The sequence below is a fragment of the Argiope bruennichi genome, chromosome 3 (genome assembly GCF_947563725.1).
Source record: "Argiope bruennichi chromosome 3, qqArgBrue1.1, whole genome shotgun sequence".
NCBI lineage: Eukaryota > Metazoa > Arthropoda > Arachnida > Araneae > Araneidae > Argiope > Argiope bruennichi.
Genome location: NC_079153.1, coordinates 10,290,901 through 10,314,295, shown reverse-complemented (window position 1 = coordinate 10,314,295; position 23,395 = coordinate 10,290,901). Strand labels below are relative to the sequence as shown.

General features: G+C 28.0%; 1 protein-coding gene across 1 annotated transcript in view; it reads left to right on the top strand.

The window, feature by feature from the left end:
- The first annotated feature begins 1,441 nt into the window (after nt 1-1,441).
- LOC129963715 (protein amalgam-like) overlaps nt 1,442-23,395 on the top strand; it is a 248,914-nt gene continuing 226,960 nt past the window's right edge. Inside the window, exon 1 of the mRNA XM_056078237.1 lies at nt 1,442-1,744. Coding sequence (XP_055934212.1) covers nt 1,690-1,744 — 55 coding nt within the window. The 5' untranslated portion in view covers nt 1,442-1,689. The remainder of the gene's footprint in view (nt 1,745-23,395) is intronic.

The following is a 23,395-nucleotide window of genomic DNA, read 5'->3' as shown; positions in this document are numbered from 1 at the left end:
AATGAACTTCCTGAATGTTAAAAGTCCTTATTGTAATAAATATGCATCAAAATAATTTATGCACAATTATATATTTACAATGTAAGATGAAAAATGGAAGTTATCAATTAGCAGAATAAGTTATCAATTTCTTTGATATGAATTTTTAAAAGATTCATGGATTAATCTGTGTTTCATGCCTCATAAACCAAAGGGAAAGTTTTTCCGAAACTTTCTCGCACTCTTAAATAAAAGTCTCATCCCTAGTCTCTCCGCATAAAACTGTGCATCTTGGGTGAGACCGCTATTGCTTTGCTTGGCATCAAAGAATGATAGTTATAAAATATAGATCTTTAGCGTGAATCTTGCATTTTTACTAAATCTATCGTAAGAGTATATATTTCGGGCGCTTTTTTTCAGACCATATATCAGATTTCGTTTATTTCAATCATTCCTTTAATGAATTATTTCATTTTAATCCATGCTAAAGCCGAAACCGAAGGAAGGTTTACAACTTTCGTTAAAAATCTTATAAGAATCTATATCTGTGTGCAAAATATAATCTATCTAGGATTTTGAGTTATATATTTAATGAATTCATTTGTTTTCGAATAGACAGAGAGACAGACTTCCTATAAATGGATTCCGTTCAAATTTTGATGGAAATCTGCAAGTTTTGTTTAAAATACATATTATAAATTTCATCCTCCTAGCTCAAACCACTTCTGATATCGTGTTTATGTATGCCAAAAATGTATTTTTAAAACTTAGGCAAATGTTGTTCTCATCGAATTTTTCAACAATTACAATCCTTTTTCTACACATCATATACGAGAAAATAAAAACCAATCGAAAACATTTCACACTATTATCTATAGTAACAGAGCATTATAAAAGAATTCAGTAGATAATCATAAAAGGATTTTGTTTCATTAATAATGTTGCTGAATATGCTTGTTACTTCCTTGAAAATACTGTTTTGGTCAACTTATGTTATTAACCAGTTAGCTGTTTTTACTTCTTCGGAAAATGTGTCGCAAACATTTAGAGATATCACTACTTATTATCCCTGACGAATAAACTCGTAATAGTGTTCTTCATGCAGTACTTTTTCCACGACGAGTGTACTCGTCAAAAACAGTTAACTGGTTAATGAGTCGCAAGAAACAAAATTTCCTACTTGGAACAAAGTAGCAAACAAAATGTATAACAAATGCCTACACTTTTCTATCGCTTGTGCACCCCCATTTATTCCTAACGAGGCCTCGCAGAGACAGACAGCGAAAGAAAGATGCGCAACTGGTAGCAATGCTCGGATCACCTTCCAGCCGCCCCAACATCTTTACTTGTCATGCATGAACTCGGTGCTCTGTCATTACTGCCACAGAGGGCGCTGCTCGTCCACCCCTCTAGAGATCAATGTTCCAACGCACATCTTCGCATATAACGCGGGAACCTACAGTCCTTCCGACCACACTTCTAACAGTTCGGTGGTTGACTCAAAACTTTTTCCCAAAAAGCGCTTCGCAGGAACTAAATGAGTTGCCAGCTCACCAAGATGATAGAGAAGTGTCAGCAAATTGTAAAGAAGTAGTTATTTGGTTACCGCCGTTGTTATAAAAAGTGTTTTGCTGATTTTTTTCGCTCTCAGTTTTTGTTGGTGGTGGACTTGGCGAGTTTTTAGAGGAGAAACTTTGTGTTTATGTTGACATGGGGATTGTAGTTGGTACTATTGCATCTTCAGTGCTCTGGCTGCTTGCAACAGGTGAGATTTTTGGGTTTGACTTTAACTGTAACTGCTCGCGTCTAGTAGAGTGTACGATTCCGATATAGGGAAGTTGTAAAAGTTTTCAGTTATATGAAGAGTTTCCATTCAGCAGCGTTTATTGAATATGAAATATTTAATGACAATTAGCGAATTGTAAATATAATTATATATTATTTTATTAAAGGAAAGTAATTAAGTGCACCGTCTCCACAAAACAATGTTAAACTTTCATATTTTATGGTATTTTTCTAAATTTCTTTTATTATTAAGAGGCAAAGAATAATAAAGTTGAAAAATTTGCAAAAATGGTTGAACATTGAAGTAACAAGTATAAACACAATGCTGCGTTTCTAAGCTTTATGTTATTAAAGACAATCATTAAAGCTGCTGTATTGTGAGTTAAAATATATCATATTATCAGTAGTAGGATTATGCTTGATTCGATTTTTAATGAAGAAAAATAAGATTAAGAAGAGGCGATATGTTTCCTCTAACTGTAATTACAACAGCCTGATGGCCTGCTGCACCAATAAACAACGATATATTTTATCTATTTTCGGCAACTCGAAATAATGACAACATTGGATTTCTTTATTGGATATTCAGATATTGGATAGCACGGAATTTCTTTTCCATTTTTTTTAAAATTACATAAGAATTGTAACTTTTTCAAAAAAAGGTTAAATTAGAATTTTTCTCATTGAATACTTTGTATTAATTTAATTTCAGTTTTATGAAATTGGACACAATCATTTTTATTTTAAATCTTCCTTTTAAAATAAGCAAACTGCTTCTGAAATGAATTTTATATTTTGGCATTATTTCAAGTTATATTACATATGTCAATTCTCAAGGGATATTATTAAAATAAGTATTATTCATTTATACGTACAATCATCCAACATAATTTTAACTGATAATATATCTTACCATTAATGCAAAAAGTATTGTGATAACTAAAATCAATTTGAGTTATTAAAACAATCATATGTATATATTCACAACAAAAAAAGGTTGCATGAGGAAACGTTTCATATTTTATTTCCTGATGTGAATATCTTAATAAAAGCACCCGGAAAACTATTTAAAATGATTCGATTGCATTATATTATATTTTACAAGGATACTTTGTTTTATTTATTAGATCATTACAGAAGATTGGTTGTACTTTTCACCAGATTATATATATTTTCAAAATACTAGGCGCCTTATTAAAATACTATTTTTCTACTTTTGCATACAGAAAAAAACGATATAAAATAAGCTTCCAACACTAATAATTTTAGATTTTTATTAATTTCTTTCAAAATTAAAAAAAAAGAAATATCGGAAGTATGTATATTATTTCATAAAGCATATACGATTCAAAAAATGTCATTCAAATTTATTCGTAAATGCTTTTTAAAAAAATCCAGATGCGTTGTGGAATGCAGTTACAATTATTTTTCACTTTTCATGCACATAATACTTAAAATCTAGACTCATAATAAATATATTTACAAATTTAAACTTTAATTAAAAAAAATATTAAAGAAACTTTTTGTAATGGATTTCCCAGTGGATTATATAAAAATATTTGCTTTAACAAAAGCAACTCTCTTATTCTCTTCTTATTAAAGAAGAAGGAATTAAATGCCTGGTTGATTGAATTTAAACACATTTGTAAAAAGGATTCTTGCAGTTCAGAAACTTCAAAATAAGACCTGAAATAAATGCATGAAACGCATTTGCAACAATTTGAATAGATAAGGATATTCTTTCAAAAACAGCATACTAAAGGATTTTGCTGAAATAAAAGGAACAAAATTATTATTTTTTATGATTTTGATAGCCTAATGTAATATATATTTCTCGCTCCTATTTTTATTAACTTTTTGCTAGTTTTTTTAATATATAATTAAGTTCAAATTCTGTGCTTATTATTTCTAATTTTATTTATTAAGCATTATAAATGAATAACAGGGCGATTAAGCTTTGTAAGCTCTTTTAAGCAATACACATTTCGGGTTTCATTCCTCCCCCCCCCCCCTTTGAACATACAAAAACAAATATGTATTATTGATTTTAATTTAATATTTAAATGAAAAGCATTTACATTCCAGATATTATAATAAGAAGAAATAATAGTATATTTCATAGCGGAATATTTTTAAGAATTTGTAGGAATCTATATACCCAGTATAAAAATTTAATTTTAAATATAATTTTAAACGAGCTCATTTTTAAAAATAATTACGAATTTTTTAGCACATTCTAAATATTTACATATAAAGTTGGCAAGGTGTTCATTGTTTGTAATTTTTTTTCATTCAATTACAGTAAATGAAAACAAGGGACCTCCATGATACGCAAGCAAATTGGAATACGAGAAAATATCTTGAGTATAATGTTCCGAAAAAAAAAACCCTTTATTTTAATTTCAATGTATTCGCATGTAAAGAAATAAGATTATCCTGAAATTTTTGCAAAAATAAATTATGAGTTTGGGGAACTTCTAGCCCAAATGCCTACTTGGTAATTCGACCCAAATGGATGCTTATAATGAATGTTCAAAATTGTTATAAAAGGAACAATAATTCATTTTTAACTAATTATTTTACTTTTATGTTTATCTAACGACATGTTATCTTAATATTTTACTGAATGAAATTTCAGGCATTATATATATTTCTAGTTTTTCATGAAGATAGATTTTTATTAAAAGCATTTTGTGCACTGTAAATACGTGTTCTTTTTCCTTTAAGGATAGAATGGATGCTAAAAATGTGAAAAATCGACAAAACTGGTGTTTTTTCTTATCTCAATCTCTCATCAACAGACATACATATTACCAACAATCGTCTTTAAAGGATGTTTTTCGATATGTTTTGGTTCTCATGTTATAAACATTTTACAAATTTACTGAGAATTCTTATACTTACATTTTGATGAAAGGGTTTTAGTTTTCTTGAAACCTTTTATGGCATTACCACCATTTGAAGGTTTTTCCACATAGATCATATTTTTAACTGGAATGCTGAAGCCTTTATTTTTATGTTTTATAAGCATACATTTATAGACTTCTGCAAAATGCTTTCATTTGTTAAGATCATAATTTTGTATTTAAAGCATTGTGCATTACTTTTGAAGTGATTTTCTATGTTAAAAAAATTATAGATTTGAACTGTTTACAAAAATTGTAAGTGATGTGAAACAGCAAACGTACTATAGAACTAAACTATTATGACTATTTAAAAACGTTTGGAAAAAAATAGTTTTATCTTATTTTTTATTCTGTAAGAAATAATGAAAACTGTTAAACTATTTTAAAGCACCTCATTCAATTTTTATGAAAGATAAAGAAGAATAAATATTTTATAGGATCTTTTTATATGTCTTACCAGAATCAGTAATAAGAATTATCTAACGATATCTTTAAACTGTTTTGGTATCTAGTTATTCAAACAGGTTTTCCCCCCCCCTTTAAGTGTGCGATTAAAACTAAGCATGGATAATGGTTAGTTATGCCATCGCAAACTTCAACTTTTATTTAGCCGCATTTTTTTTAAGCTTTATTTTAAATATGGATTGCAGCAAAGGCCATTTAGCTGAAGGGAGCAAGTTTTACGATATATGTTGCATTTTGGGCTTACGAAAATAAGTCTTTACTTGTCAATTCCAAACAGAACTCGAGAATATTTATGGACTTCCGTACAGATAACGCTGAGAAATTAGTAAGACAAACAACATTCAAAATTAAATAAAACAAAACCCTTCTATTACGCAAAGCAGAGGGTTTGATAAAATATAGATGAGGGAATTTCCAACCAATAAAAATATTATTTGATTGCAGTTCCATATCACAATTCATGATATTCTCGTTTCATGAGATAGTCGGAAGTCATTTCTATTATTTTCTTTCAGCATTATATATATATATATATATATATATATATATATATATATATATATATATATATACACACAACTACTACAACTTTCTGAGATAATCTTATCTCAGATTCTGTTAGAGAGGTATTGTCTACAACCCAAATAGACGAGTATATCTTCTAGTAATTTTTTAAATTCTATGAAAATTTCAGAAGGATAGTTCAGATATTTCGAATTTTAAATGTCAGTTTTATCTTAAAAGATATTTATCGAACGCAACTTTAAAAAAAATAATTGGAAAAATGTAGTTTGAAAAATATTTTCCTGTAATATAAATGACATGTGTATAAAGATTTTCAGGCAACAAATATTCTCTCTGACATTTATTATTATCCTAGCTCTCTTACATTTTATTTAGCATTATTTGCCCTTTATTGTTTCTAAAGAAGCATGTTTTATGGGATGTATGTATTACGGATGCCATGTATGGGTTAAAATAGCTAAACGGGTAATTTACTCTTCAGAAATATCAAGTTATATAATATAATGAAAACTAAAGTGGTCACATTTTGAGAATAAATCGCTAACATTCACTCTTAAATTATTTACTCTTATTTAAAATTCATAAAATCATAAATTGGACATAACATATATATGCTTCGTAGTACCAGTATGTTGAACTTACTTTTGAAGTTGGTTTTATATCAGGAGCAGTAGGATTTATATGCATGAAAATTAAATGTTGGGAAATAATTAAAAAGGTTGGTAAAGTTTTTATGAAGAAATAAAGTAATTCATACATCAAAAGCATATGAAGTATTTCTGAGGCTTCTATTTCTTACACAGATTTTGGACTGTTAAATGTCCATATGCTTTTATTCTATGCAGCAAGTACTAACTGCAAATATACATTTATATTGATGTTCGTTTTCTATAATTCTTAGTAGCAATTTTAATTTTAATTCTTTCTTCGACAATCTATAATGAAATAATATTTTATGAATTTCAATATGATAATTCAAAATATGTTATGGAAATTTTTCAACTGAATATACTTCATTTTTCTTTCCTTTAACAGATATATGATTAAAATATATGAGTTATTTTCCAGTACTTAATGTAGGAATAACTACATCTAAGGATTTATCGGCTTTTACTCATTATAATGTTTGTTGTTTGATGCATATTATAGGTTTTAAAATTGTAAACGCCAATTCATAATACGATGGAGCAAATCGAAATTGCATCCAAAATTTGCATTCACTGTTATATCGTGAATGCTGTAGTTAATATCTCTGTGCAGTTCTGGCGACGATTTAATGCCTGCTTGGCCGCCTGTGAGATTGGCTACGACGCTTTCAAATTTGCGATGCATGCAATTAAGTTTGCATTGGATTTACGTTATAAAATTTACTAATTCCATAAATGCGTTATCAATATGCAGGCATCTATAGATACTATTTATTAATTTCATTAATTTTTGAACTTTATTGTTCATTAATTTGTTGCGCCATCAATGTATTAGTTAATAGTTTTGTGGTTCAGTTGCTTTACATGACAGCGGAAATAATGGCTATTTATATCAATAAGGAAGATAGAATGAAAGTTTTTATAAAAGGAAATTGTTCGTTATATTTTTAGAAAGGCTTATAAATGTACTTAAAACAATTACTATATTCACTGATCACTTTTTTATTACAGCACTCGATGATGACGAGTCGCTGTTATATTCGAAAGTGGTCGGAGAGTTTTTTGTGTTATACCAAAATGCCGCAGTCTTGACAAATTATTTATTAATGTACGACATTTGTATGAGTTAGCTACGTCTACTCTTAAATTGCTGTGTATGCATTATGAAATAGTTATCATCCCAAAATGTCGTATGTCATTAGTTATCTCAGTAATTATATAATAATTTAGTGTATTTTTATGTATATAGTATTTGGTATTCGAGAATTTGACTTTGATGTTCTCCTCCATCACAATCAAAGGAATGGATATAAAATAGAACAAGAAGCTTCAGGGAATAGTTTTGTATGTTCTTTTTTAATTAATACTCAATTGTGTTAAACGAAATGTTCAAAAGTTTGGATAAATACTGAATAAACAAAAAATTTGGAATTAAATTTTGCTATAATAAATAATTTGTAAATAATATCATATTCGAAGAATACATTACAATGAAAAAAATATTTTTGAGATATGATATGCGCTTTTCTTACATATTTAACTATTGTTTAACCAATTCTAAATTACTAGCTAAGCATTCTATTTCTAAATATTAACCAGCTGAAATGGTCTCCGAAAAAGTTTCTCGCAATAAACATGTTACCCTTTTGATGCCAATACAAAGCATTGGTTTGCAATAGTTACAAAGTTTTAGTATGAAATTAGCATTTTTACTAAAACTATCGCTAATTTTTGAAGGTTATTTGGCGATTAATCCCTAGTTTATGGTTACTGTATCTGAAAGCCGAATTTGTGTTTTACCTGTGTTTTTCGCTTCATTTGAAACCAATTTTGACACAGCACTACAATTGCTAGTCACAAAATTTTATGCCAAATTTTATGTATTTAAATAATCCCATTTTTGAGCTATCGCATTTACTTGTTTCGAAAAGTGAGACTCAAAATTCGATAGATGCCTAGACTATTTATGTTAATTCTGTATGCCGAATTTTATCTATATAGCTATCTTCGTTTAATAGTATTTATATTCGAAGAGCCAAACAGAGAGATTTTCGGAATGTGTTCAACATTTGACAGAAATTTGAAAATTCGTTATAAAGACCGCATGCCAAATTTCTCTAACTCAAATCGTTTTGAGCGGTCTATCTCAAAGTGTTTTATAGTTATCTTTGTCACAGACAGATCGACAGACGGACGGACTTTCCCAAAAATGTGTTGTCCGCAATAAGGGAAGCTTAAAATGTGGAGATTCTTAAAATTTAGAATTTTTTTGACAATTGCCATACTTTTTCATACTACAAAAGAGAAAGAAAAACTGTTTGATATAGTTTCGTTCAAAAATGAATTGGTTCGTTCTGATCCTCAGCGCTCAGATTCACCTAGCGTGTTTTCAAAAGTTTTGCCTTCCCCTTTATATTATAACTGCTAGTTTATTACACTACATGGCATTCCCATCTTTCACTCATTTGTGAATATAATATTTATATCCTTCATAATCGTTAAGTTACCATCATTCATTTAGAGTCAACCTCCATATTTTCAAAGTATAGTTAAAGTAACTATAACGAAGATTGATAAGACTCAATTTCATAATAGAAATAAAAAAAATAAGATAATTCGTTATTTTACCTGAAATCATCTTTATGATGATAGGTGCTTACGCACTATCATAAATTTCCACAGGAGCAATCATAAATCAGACTGCATAACATCGAAGGAAGACTTTTCGCTTTGAAAAGTGCGATAAAAATGAATGGTATCTCTCGTTGGTTCATTTTCGCACGCGATTGCCTTTTCATTTATAGGATTCTCAAAATGCAATCGCCATTTTTCTTAAGAGAGAATCATTATTTCCTTAGGATTATGGTTTTTCCATTGATTCTCTTTTATTGACAATAAATATTCTGAATCAATTCGTTCTGAAATTCGATAATACGCTTTAATGGAAGGTGTTAGATTCTAGGAATTTTCCGAATTCGTCCATTTGTCTTCTTCTTATATAAAATAATACATGAAAATTGACAAATAATAATAATAATTGAAACGCAAGCATTTGATGAATCTCCATGTTTAAGACTTCTTCAAGTCCGAAAAAAACAATTTCGCGATTATATCTGCGTATCTACGGTCATGATAATTCAAAAAGGATTTCAGCTTTGTTGGTGAAATTTAGTATATGGTGTAGGCATCAAATTTGTAGAATTTGTCAAACATTGAATAAAGTTTATTTAAATTATATTTGTACAGCTTTTTGAAGAAAATTCAACGTGACCATTGCAAGGCGAAAAGCGCTAGACGCATGAAATTTGATACTCATAATGTAGATATGTATATCAAATTCAGAAACCATTACGCCAAAGTACTGGCCTTTTGTCATTTTGCATTGCATAAGTATGTAAACGTAATAACACAAAAACGAAAAAAAAAATCTTTATGATAGTTGAAATTTGCTATGAGATTTTGTGACTGTGATTGTATTTATGCATCCAAATTTGGCTTTAATCAACATGAAATACGGCATCTAAAGACACGCATTTTCTGGTACTAACTGACCACTCCAACTCGCCTGTAGGCACACTGATTGAACTGAATGACTAGACCACAGCGACAACGACACTGGCGAGAACTGTGGTTAAGTCCTGAAGGCTATCACTGGTCACAGTGAAGGCTTTAGAGAAGTACGTCCTATCATTGATGGGTGGTAGCCAATCTCCACCTCTTTCTGTACCCACCAAGGTAGTGAGAACCTATCACCATGACGGAAACTTCTCATCATCATTTTTTAGGTGTCCCCAAGTGGGATAGCATTTTCTGGTACATGTGTCTTGACCGCATCCCAGCAACTGATCGCAAAAAATGTTAAAGATCGTAGTCTAATCATGAGATTCGTCACTATTGACCGCAATGGCATACGGTTTATAATGTGCAAGGACAGTTATTTGAGAGTATGATAGAAAGTTTCTGGAGACTTATCTCATTTTGTGGTATACCGAAGCTGTGGCTATATTGCTAAACGATTTTTGGCATTTTATAACTGAAGGTTTTATATAATATTGCGCCGCTTCAAAACGTCTGTTTTATTATTCATGCTTCTATTTTTCATTCCAATTACTAATTTATTGCATAGAAGTCTTTTTCAGGGAATTATCTTTAATAGCTTTTCTTATGACTCTTTCTTAGCTTTCCATATGCCAGGTTTAGATATATGATATTCATTAATCTTTTCTATAATAAAAATACTAGAAAATGCGAAAAGGCTTCTAAGATTAAAATCAGTTCCCTCATTCAATAATTTCCAGACATTAATAGAGAATTTCGATATATAATTACCTATTTTGATTTAATATATTTTTTGATGTATAGGTGTGGAAATAGAGTCTTTTTTAAGTATTATCCTTATATAAAGTATGATTTTTATTTTTTTTTTAGTTTTAATCATCTTGCAATGATATTCTATTTATAGATACATTCACCGGCCTTCCATTTTTTTACTGTTGTTTATTTCACGGATTGTTAAGTTACAAGCTAGATGGATGAAATTAGGTATAATACTAATACACAAAATTTTTGAATGTGTGCCGGAAAAAATAGATGGCAGATGAATTTTGGTATGTAGCCATTATACTATATAGTAAATACGTATCAAGCTTTGGTCAAAATAAATGACGAAGGAAATTTGCTATTAATTATACATAAAAATTATCGATATGTGTATTTGAGACAATATTCAATATTTCTATCTATCTACATATATCATAATAATTATGTTTTATTTTTTAAAATGTATTTCATTCATGAAACTTTCAAGTTTCATAATTGGTTTTCTAGTAATATTCATCTTTTTTTATGTAAATATATTTAAAATTTATATCCTTCGTTTGATTCTGAATTCTAATACGTTGTTAAAGACGATAAAAAAAATTAAAAAATGGTATTATGAAATAAATATTCTAAATCTCACAAACCCTACAAATTTTAATAAGAATTGATAAAAATGCTTTGCTCACATCTATCTTAATGCAAGCGATAAAATCAAAAGTAATACCGAGCTTGGCCAAATAAACATAATTCTAGAAATACACTGCATTGATATATAAATATCCGGAAGAATTCAATTTGCACACAAGAAAAGACATTCTTTCGTATTGTCTACTCACGAGAAATTCAGTTTTTTTAGTTTGGCACACAGGAAGTGAGGGATCAAATCCTTCCGCTTCCTCTTCTATCTCGTTTGGGTTAGAATCTTTACTAGAATTCCAAAACAGCTAGTGATAAAAAAAAGAGGGAGGCTGTGTTCTTTTTTATTGTCTCTTCACAATGTAACATAAAAATAGAACATATTTGCATCTATGCGAAGAGTTTTTTAAAAATTTCGAAGGAGCAGAAAAAAAATCGTAATAAATTCCGTTCAAAATGGATTCTGTATTTTTAAAGTAGTTATATAATTTTATAAACATATTTTAATAAAAACTGCCTTTTTTTTCAAAATATTCTTTTTTTAATATGCTAAAAAATAATTTTTTCTTACTTTATTTTTTAGGTTGAAACGCAGAATTGTTTTACTTAATTTTTTGCTTTTTTACTTCTAATTGATAATTCATTATAAAAATATTGCAAAATGTCAATTTTTGGGAAATCTCTTTCAGATGGATTAAGTTGTATTTATTCAGCATTTAATTGAATGAATTGACTGATTGATAATTTTAAAAATATGAAAATAGTGTTTTATCTTTAAATATTAAGATAGTGTAAAAGTGCCAAAGATAAATGCCGATTCAAAACTCCATGTTTATGAGCTTAAATAAGTCAAGTTAAATGAAATTGAATTGTAAATGCGTACATTTAATTTTGTGTGAAATATTAAATAAGGTTTATTCGTTTGATAGGTGAGCAGTCAATATTAAATAAAGGGCCTTCAATGAATGCTACGATAATTGTTGGATGTTAAGCAAGTGGTTTTCCATTAGTGTTCAAATGGATGGTATATAATTTGCTTTTAGATAACTTTGTCTTTTTAACAAAAATTTCAATCAACTTTTTATCTTTCACTAAATTTGAAAGTGTCTTTAAATAAATGGCTAGTTTTCATCAAAAACCTAAAAAAAAAAGTACACTTTTTATCTGAAATGAAATAGAAATTTACTGAAAATATTTGTTTCAAAATAGAAATAAATCAAAGAGAATCAATAATTCTTATGGTTGAAATTTCTTTGGTTATAAAATATAGCATTATAAAATTCGAGAAATTGATAAGCAGTCGAATTTTAACTATAATTCCTAACTAGAACTTCCTTTTTTTTACATTTGCTTCAGTTACAGCATTTTATACAATTAGAAATCTCACATTATGGTAACATACATTTTTGGAAGAAAAAAAAATCCAAAAATGTTTTTTTGAAATAATAAAGCATCATATAAACTTATTGAGTGCATTATTAAAATGAAACTAATTTCAAAGCAAAATTAAAGAACTTTTTTAGTATTTTCTGAAAACAGCTAAAGATTCTTTCATTCATTTATTCCAAATAATTCATTAAAAAATTAATTAATCCTCATGGAGTGGCTTTTCTATGAAACCAAATTAATCGTTGTTTTAATCACTTAATTTAATTTTATTGAAGGAATATAGGGAATTTCTTAATAATAATTGGTTCATGTAACGAAGGAAATCACATAATTTGGTTTGGATTTTATAATCATATATCTAATTAAATCAAGTTTAACTAATTGCTCCTTAGTTACATAATATAATAAACGTTACTAATAAGTAATTAAACTGCCAATTATAATTTATTACGGAAGTTTTGCAGTACAATGAGTAACTTTATTCCATTGAAAACTCAGCTCTCTCTCATTCCTTTCTGTTTTTAATTTTGAAGAAGAATTTCCATTTCGATTCATTTTAAATATTTTTAAATTGATTGCACATATTATATTCTTTTAATTAATTAATATAGACTTTTGATCAAAGTTTATATTTTTACTTATGAAAACTTCCATAAATAGTTAGAAAAGATTTAAATATTATGCATGAATATGTATATAATTAAATCATGTATAATTATAAATGTTATACATTATTATTGAACATGTAGATATTGTCTTTTTTTTCTTTGTTTGTAATTACTCCAGAAATTTCGACGTAATCGGTCCGATTTTGTAGTAAATATCAAGATTTTAATCAGTTCATTTTGCCCAATTCCGAGCTATATTATTTTACTTTGTCCGATTTATATCACTTTGAAATAAATAATAATATAAATTATCAGTCCAATACATTGTTATATTTTCTAAGATCATATATATATATATATATATATATATATATATATATATATATATATATATATATATAACGGCATATAAAGATGGCAGTTCCTATCAGTAGACCTTTTATGACCTACTAGCCATTGTGCGTGTGATTTTGCATTCATTTGATGTTGCTATTCATTCAGTTGTGTCGTTGCGTTATTGTGAAATTGTATTCTAATGTATCTTCGCTGTACTTTTAATCTACTTTTATTTTCACACCTATAGGCTTACTTAATTTACTGATAAAATATCCTTGTAAATGCCGTCTTTTGTATTTATGTCCTCATGCTCTAGTGTAAATATGATTTGATTTTGTATGTTTGCTCATAAAGCTTGTAATCGGGCAATTTGTACTTAAATCATAACAGTTTTAGAATAACATAACAATAAGAAATTTAACAAAATAAACAAATTTATGCTTAAACAATATACAGGGTGTTTATAAAGTCCTGGACCCATTTTGATGTTTAATAACTCATAAAATAATAAAGATAGATTTAAATTAATAACATAAATGGTTAAATAGACTCAAAAAGTTTCATGACCCTTGTCAATGAACTTCCACGTGTGCCCCCTTTGTCGCACGGAGAATATCAAGTCAATAGTCAATTTCACGCCAGGTAGCGACAAGCATGTCGGCATCCACAGAGCCATTTGCGCACTTTAACAATGCCAGAAACATGAAAGGATGCTTCATCGGAGAACATTATGCTCTTCAGAAAATCAGCAGCATCTTCTATCCTCCTTAGCATATCTGTTGCAAAGGCCCTCCTCCTAGGTCTATCGTTCGGTTCCAAAACTTGAACAATTTGAACTTTGTATGCATGCAGTCTTAATTTTTTCTTAATAACCTTGTACACCGTCGAAATTGGCATATCCAATTCTGTTGCCGCTGATCTCACAGATATTCTAGGATTGTGTAAAAATGTCTCTCTGACACGCTCAACATCAAAATCACTTGTGCAAGGACGTCTGGAAAGTTTCTTATCTTAGATACTTCCAGTTTCTAGAAAATTCTTTTTCCACCACACGATGCTGTTTTTGGATGGAGGATCTTTTTGGTAAATTCTTCTGAAATTTCTCTGTGCTTGCACTATCGATTTCATTTCTATGAACCACCATAAAATCTGTGCTTTCTCTTGTGGTGTATGCATTCTCCTTAATATCCGCTCGAATAAAACATCACATACAAAAGTACTACATAGAACAAACACAGCAAAAGTAAACATATCATTGCAATAGTTGACAAAAACAAAAGAGAGAAAAATGCAATTAATAAGCAGACAATATTTAGAAAAGTACAGATATTTAGACTGGAAAATGAAATTATCTGAAATTAACCACACGCGCAGACGATATTTACAAAAGTAAAAATATTCAAACCTGAAGAGGAAAATATATGAGTTATTCCATCAATAAATGTCATAAGTGTGTTTATATCTTTATTATTTTATGAGTTATTAAACATCAAAATGGGTCCGGGACTTTATAAACACCCTGTAGTATGTGTTCTGCTTAATAATATAACAGTTACATGTATGTTTTCTGCTTTTTTCCTATTACTGGATTGGCATTAACGTTTTAAATGAATTTACAAATTTAGTTTCATGATCAAACTTGATTTATAAACTCTTCATATATTTTTAAAGTTTCTCTGATGCAGGTACACTAATGCACATACTATCTAGAAAGATGGTTTAAATATTGATATAATTCTGGTGATAAACCACAAGTTGAACCTACTTCATTCAGATCGTTGCACATTTCAATATCGTGCTAACGCGGGATTCAGTGGGCAGATAGAACAGAAAAACATGAAATCTCTGGATTTCGGGAAAAATTTGAGAAAGTTTTGCTCATTCAGTGTAGAAATACTGAATAACTAATACTAAAGAGGAAAACCTGAATTTTCATGAGAATCTCGAGTCCAGATATTTTTACAATTACATTTTTTTTTATTTTGTCTCAAAAGCAAAATGAAGAATCTAAGGAAAATTATCTTGTTCATTAATTAAATTAATATTTTGATTTTATCATAAAATATCTATTTCACTCCTACACAGTTTAAAAATTTTTTTTTCAATAATTGTTCTTTCCATCGAAGCAGGCAGTAGTCTTTTTATGATCTATTTTTAGAAGAGATATTTTTATCTTCAATAAAGAAGACAGATTGTAGCATTTTTCCTAATTGTGGTAATTATAATTATCGTACGGATTCATGCACCCAGCAATACCTCAAACAAAAAAATATTGTTCGTGCTCTAAAATAGTTAAAATCAGAAATCGCATTTATAATTGAATTATTAAATGAATCAAAGGATTAATGTTTATTTAAAAGATCATTTGCTATTTCCTAATGCCCTTCAGTTTTCAAAAATCTTTTCATCATCCGTAACCCCCATGACATGAAATATATTCTACTAAAATTTGGAGAGCTTATGATCATTAAATTTTATCTTACGTGTAATTATTAAAAATACTTTGATTTTACGTTTAAACGATAAATGTACGAGTTTTATAATTTCTTAGAAATGAACCATAATATTTCATTTTATTTATTTTATCTACATAAGCAACTTATATATCGATTACTGGAAAAAAATACTGAAATCTTTAAACACATACGTGGCAGTGTAATGTTAAACTCGTTAATATAAATATAAATTTCTCTGTCTGAAAACGAAATCATAAAACTCTCGTTAGTCTTAAAATTTTTATTACCTGCTATCTTTTCGTGTATCTTGAATTTTGGGATGTCGATGGATGGTTCTTTAGTAAGAAAGTAAGTTCATACTAAAAGTAATGTCGGTTTTACACATTGAGAAGTTTTCTAAGAAAATATTATTAATCAGAATAAATACATAAATACAAAAAAAAAATGGAAAGCTTGCTCTGAAAACTTCTTGAAGAACATCGTTTGACTTATTACTTTATATAAATACTATAAAATGTAATCAAAACTGAATAGAATTACTTTAAGTATCAGTTTTTAAATAATATCCAACATCTAATGATTCGCAATATTTGTTTTCTGCTAACAGAATAAATTTAATTATTTACATGATAATTTAATATTTTTGTCAGGGGATTTTCGGGTCACGAGGAATCATTATTAGACAATGTCTGTATTTCCTCACAGAAAAAATCCCTTTCTTTGAATCCCTGCCTGAGGGTGACCCTTGAAAAAGTCTTCAGGCCGGATTCTTTATTTATATTTTTTATAATTTTTTTGGTTTAATTTTTATTTGATTTTTTGTTTTTTCTATTAACTTGATTCTAATACTTTTGTATCAATTCATCTGTGTTTTAGAAGTAGCTGCAATTGCGCTCTCTAAATACTATGAAGTTCTTTTTTGGTTTTAGTTTAAATAGGTTATAAATTTTAGTTGCGATTTCGAAACTGTTTTTGTTTCGTTTTCATTTTAATTTCGTTTTCAAGCTTTTTCTTACTTAAGATTGGTTACTTATATATATATATATATATATATATATATATATATTACGTTGTTACGTTGATATCAGGAACCAATCATCACCATTTCATTAGAATTGTAGGACTTGCGTCATCGCTGAGTACCGTACATATGTGATCACAAAACACCCATTTTGTATACTCATAAAATTAACTCAGCAGAACTGTTTGATAAATTAGTTGATGGAAATTGGGTGTGCCTTGCCGTCAGTATAACTTTGCAGCCATTTGTTAATGATCCATTGAATTATTATTGCAACATTTTGACACACAGATATATTGCAACAATGCTTAAAAATATATTAATTATTTATATTTCAAAAGGAATTGTATAATGTATTATTAAAAACTCGCAAGTGGTTAGATGTGACTTCTTTTAACGTTATACTGACGCTGAACTTGTAGTCTGTGCTTTGCTAACTGATATCGAAAAAATGCCATTCAATGTGATCAGACTTTTTGCCATTGAAAATGAAGTTACAGTTTTTGACAAAAACAAAACATTAAATTATCTGTAATTGAAGGTCAAAAGAATTTTCGACTTCGCCCAATCGCGTTCCGTGTGATTCGGACACATAATTTTAATCATGTTTCTTTTTAATTTAAAATAGAATCTTATTTCTGAAATCACAGATTCAAATGGTTCAGATATTTCCATTTTATTAATTGACTCAATACTCAAAATATTATTCTAATCAGAAATGAAAATGAAGCACGAGAAAATTTAACTAATATAAATTTTTCATCAATCACACAACCCCTAGTTTAATTCACATAATTCCTATTTTAATTTTGCATTATTCACATAATTTCTATTTCGATTTTGCATCATTCACATAATTCCTACTTTGAATTTGCATTATTCACATAATTTCTATTTCGATTTTGCATCATTCACATAATTTCTATTTTGAATTTGCATTATTCACATAATTTCTATTTCGATTTTGCATCATTCACATAATTCCTATTTTGAATTTGCATTATTCACATAATTTCTATTTCGATTTTGCATCATTCACATAATTCCTATTTTGAATTTGCATTATTCATATATTTCATATTTACTAATTTTTAAATTATTTTATTTATTAAGAATGGAAAACGAAAAATGTTTGATTAACAAACAATAACGATTAATGAAAATTAATTTGTATTGATAAATTACTAGGATGGTAGCAACTACGATGTCTCCTGTTTCAAATATTATCTAACGTAAAAAAAGATATAAATCTGCACATCGAATAAAAATCCTACTTTACGTTTTCGGAATTTATAAAAAGCAATAAAGTAAAAAAATACTTCCAAAAATAAAAAGCATGAATGAATGAATAAAAATTAAGAAAAGAAGAACGTAATATTTTTTAGAGAGAAGTAGTAAATATAAATTGGAAACAATGAAATTTAATTAGGTAATCTTAAGTAATCTTTTTACTTGATTATTAAGAGTAAGGAATTCAATTAGTATCTTTTTTAATTGAGAAATTATTATTCTTTTTCATTATTTGGTATTAGATTTATAACGGAAATAAATCAAAAGAAAACGGATGCATTTTTAAAATATGAATACAAACTAAAAGTTTTTTTTTCATAAATTAATTTGGAATAAATGTTAATCTAATAATTTCCAAATTTTTTGCTTGTAAATTTTATTATATATTCATATTTTCTACTATTTATCCAAATAATTAATAATGCTATAAGATAAACAAGTTTATAAATTTTGATATTTTAAAAATAATTTGCTTTAGAGTTCAGGGAAAAGTCTGAAAATATACTCCGCGTTTCACTTCATCTTCTGTAAAAATAAACAAGGCTCTAATTTCATTTTAGTGTCCCTGGAAAAATATACGCAACTATTAATTATATTTAATTTTTAAAAATTTCATTTTTCCCATTATTTGTTATTATATGTACAAAGAAAACAAATCAAAAGATACTGATATATTTTAAAAATATGGATACATGCGAATATAAAATATTTTTTATAAATTTTATTTGGCATAAAAGTTAATCTAATAAAAGAGTGTTAGGAAATAATATTTTTTTTTTCTTTGAAGGAAAATTTCCAAATTTTTTTAAGTTTTGTTAATAAAATTTACTATTTACTCATATTTTCTGCTATTTATTCAAATAATTAATGATGCTATAAGATAAACTAGTTTATAAAGTGTGTTTTTTAAAATAATTTGCTTTAGAGTTCAGTGAAAAGTATGAAAATATATTTTTCGTTTCACTTCATCTCACCTTTTATTCTGTGAAAAGAAACAAGAAGGCTTTAATTTCGTTTAAGTATCCTTAGAAAAATTATACTCACCTATTCAGATGACTTAGTAAATATTTAACCAAAGCATCTAGTTAAAAGCATCTGCAAGTTTTCTAGTTGTGTTCATGCTTAATGTATGATATACTGCTTGTACGTGACTTTAGAAAGTCTAATTATGACCACGCATATGTCTATACAGAGAAAACATTTTTGAGTCAGTAACTTGGAATGTAATTCACTTTCTTTTTCTTTTTTATGGCACGTTCGTGATATGTCTTATCCCCTTTGAGAGTTAGAAATAATAATTTGTTTCTTTCATTTCTTCCACTAAACTTATTTTTGTGAGGTGAGTTATTTTTCAAACAAGTTGTGCATTTCAGAGGGATTTTTAGAAATGATAAAAGTTTTAATGCAGGAAAAAAAAAGTTTATTATTTCTAATCATTAATTTAAAAATTATGAAAATGTATAATGATTACCAGTATAGTGAAAAATGTTATGCATTATAATACACCAAAAAGTAAAATTTTATTTTATACTAGCCGCCTTTGCCGACCAGCCGGTTTGGAAATCTTAATATTCATTAAAATTTTAATAATTAAATATTTTATGCAATTCCTACTTTACAGCTTCATCATCAAAATATTTTAAAACTTCACATTTTGATAGTCATATAATTCATTCATAATACTATAAATGCCTTCAGTCACAACGTAATATGTATCTATCTAAATTTCTGTTAGCTCCCATAGAATTTATGCTTTAAATTAAAGTGGAAAGAATTAATCTGCAATTAATATAATAATATTTTTTTACTGAAACAAAGTATTTGAAACAAAGTAATATTGTTGTTTTTGTTTCTTATGGCACTTGCCAAAGTAATATGATAACTGAAAACAGTCACTGAGCGTTTAAACTTTATGGGCACTAAAGAATATCTTTCTTAATTTATGTAATACAATATTTCAAAAATTTGTCAACAAAATTTTCTTAGATTCATCATGAGCAGATCGATTCATTAACAATGTTTAATTTTAAATGCATCAAACGCTAAGAAAATAAAACGAATCGTTTAAAATAATCGGTTGTAAACAGGTTAAAAAAAACTACTTAAAAAACGATGTACTTAAAACTATAAGCATATGCAAAAAATATATATAACTAACATAAATACAATTTAATTACAAAAGCATGCAACTAACCTAAAAAATAATTTAAATCAAGAATAATCCGTTTATAATAGTTGTCAACATTCAGAACACAATGCGCATGCGTGAATTTTCAACGCCAGCTTCGGTAATGCAAATGCGAGAATTTTTCTACCCCAGTTTGGGTAACGCTTTCCAGATTAGAAATTTTTAATTTCCTATATTCTGTTTTATTTTAATTTAAAAGTACTTCAGAACGAATCTGAAAGATCGATTAATTAACAATATTTAATTTTAAATGTATCAAACATTAAGAAAATAAACAGAATCGTTTGAAATAATCGGCCGAAGAATCTTAAGCCTAGCCTTATAAGCGTGGGGAAAAAAACTGAAGCCTTACTGATTTGGCGGTGAGGAAAATGAAGATTTTTTTGGAGCGAAAGTGAGTTTCTAATTAATAATAAAAATTCTAATTAAAAATTTTTAAAAAAAGTGACCCCAGGTGCACATTCCCGACCTCCAAGCTACACATGTACCAAATTTGGTTGCTGTAGGTCAAACGGTCTGGCCTGTAGAGCGTCAACACACACACACACACACATTGAGCTTTATATAAGTATAGATTACCAGTACTTACGTGTACGCTGATAAAAAGTATATTTTTATCACTTGCATCTTTTTACCTTTTTAAAATTATGGTGAAATGTTCACTGAGAGATGATTAAAAAATTTGACTTATTACAATTGTGATTTTAGACATAACAGTTTTAAATAAAATGTTGCATTGCAAGTTTACAATAAAAACCACTGTTTCAATTATTTTGTTTTATTAAATATTTAAATTTACTTTTTTATATAAATCTGTCTGTTCTTCTTAAAATTATTTATGCAAAATTATGAAACTGCAACTGCAGTTTATAAAATATCTTACCCTGCATGGCTTAACCTTCATATATGCATCGGAAATTATTGGCAGTGTGCGTAAAATAATAAAAGTAATACGAAAGAACTACGAAAAATGTTTATAATATTTATAATGACTTTAGGCATTTGGGCATTTATTTATTTTTAAATATGATTTTCCTAAAAATTATCTTCAGAATATATTCGTTTTTGTATATTCATGAAAATACTTCTTATAAGTTCCGTTTTTACTTCGAACATTAAAGATTCTATTTATAATGTAATTGCAACTTTCAAATTTGTAAAAACCTAGGATGTTATTTAATAGTAATTTAGAACGATTTAAACAGCTAGTAGGTATTTCAAAAGTGCATTAAATCCATATAAATTGTATTGTTTCTTATATATTTTGAAATGGACAATCGTACATTTTATTTCAATTATGGCACTTTTTATTACATTAAAAATCTGCAAATCTCATATTTTTATGCTTTTAAATGCGCGGATATGCAACTTTAGCATAATACATCGAATTGATGCAGTCTTTTTATAAATACTTCAAATAAAGCGTACATCAAATATGTAAATATCTTGCAAATCATATCGTTTATCATTAGAAAAGATTTCATCACGTAAGGTATAGTATAGGGATTGCAATATCGGACCAAAATTTCAATACCGGTATTCGGTATTTTTTAGATCTGAATACCGGGATACCGGTTTTAATAACGGTATTAGAAATTTTTAAAAAAGAAAGACAAGTGTTTCAAGGCATTTTCTATTTCGGTATGCCTTTCTTCTGTGCGATTTTTCAATGTAATATATAATTTTTCAAATAGCGATGTGTGCTGTTCTTTCAGTGACTGCAACAAGAAATTTATTGTTGCATTAGTTGTTAATAAATTAGAATCTTCCCGACATAATGCCTCAATAGTCAGTTTTATTGGAAGTAGAGCTGATACAGTTCTGGATATTAAGTCGAATTCACTATCTGAAAAGTTAATTTACAGGTTTAAGTCGATTATTGCTTTTTGGATTGGAGTAAACTGTTTCAACGTGTTTTAGAGTCTAATATTAACATATATTCTATTTTATTTTCAGTTAGTATATATTTTAATTATATGTCATTTCTTATAGGGGAACGTTTAAATATCTTAACAATTTTTTCTATATATTCAATTATAGTAAGCAATTCTTGATGGGTTAATATTTCATCCTCATTTGCAATATCGTCTTAACAATTACGTTGTTATTATCTTCATTGTCAACATCACTCTCACTCTTACTCTCTTCAAAATTGCAATCCGAAGTTTCTATATCCACAGTATTTGGATTCTTCTGTGTCTTTATTTTTTATTTTATTTATTTTTTTTTTTGTATAATACATCTATTACTCCTAATTGAATTCCATGAGCATAGCACAATTGCCTATTTGCACCAATCAACTTTCCAAATTTTTTCATAACTGTTGCTCCATCAGTCGTTATGGATACAATATCCTGTTTCAGGAATAATCCATGTTTCGCTAATTTAGATTTAAGCAATTAATTAGTTAATTAATTTCGCCCGTTAGGTATACATAAAACAAAAACGTATACTCTTTGCTATGTTGGCGATGCCTGAACATAAATTGGAGACCATTTTAAAAATTTCTAATAAATGCCGAAAAAACGGTATTTAAACTTGTGAATACCGGTATTAAAAAAATGTACAAATCGATCAAAATACCGGTATTCGGTATCCCGGTATACCGGTATTGCAATCCCTAGTATAGTAATATCTTGCAAATCCTATTTTAACTAGCCATAGTTACCTATCCATTTTTTTTAATAGTGTCATATAAACGAGTTGCTTCCCTCCTTTCATGCATAAAAGTACGGACATTGGGTAAGTGCACGAATGATTTATTAACCATTTATTACGCTGATCAGTTGTATTTGCGGTGTTTTCATTGTTAGGGTCCAACATAGGGCTTTGTATCACATTTTT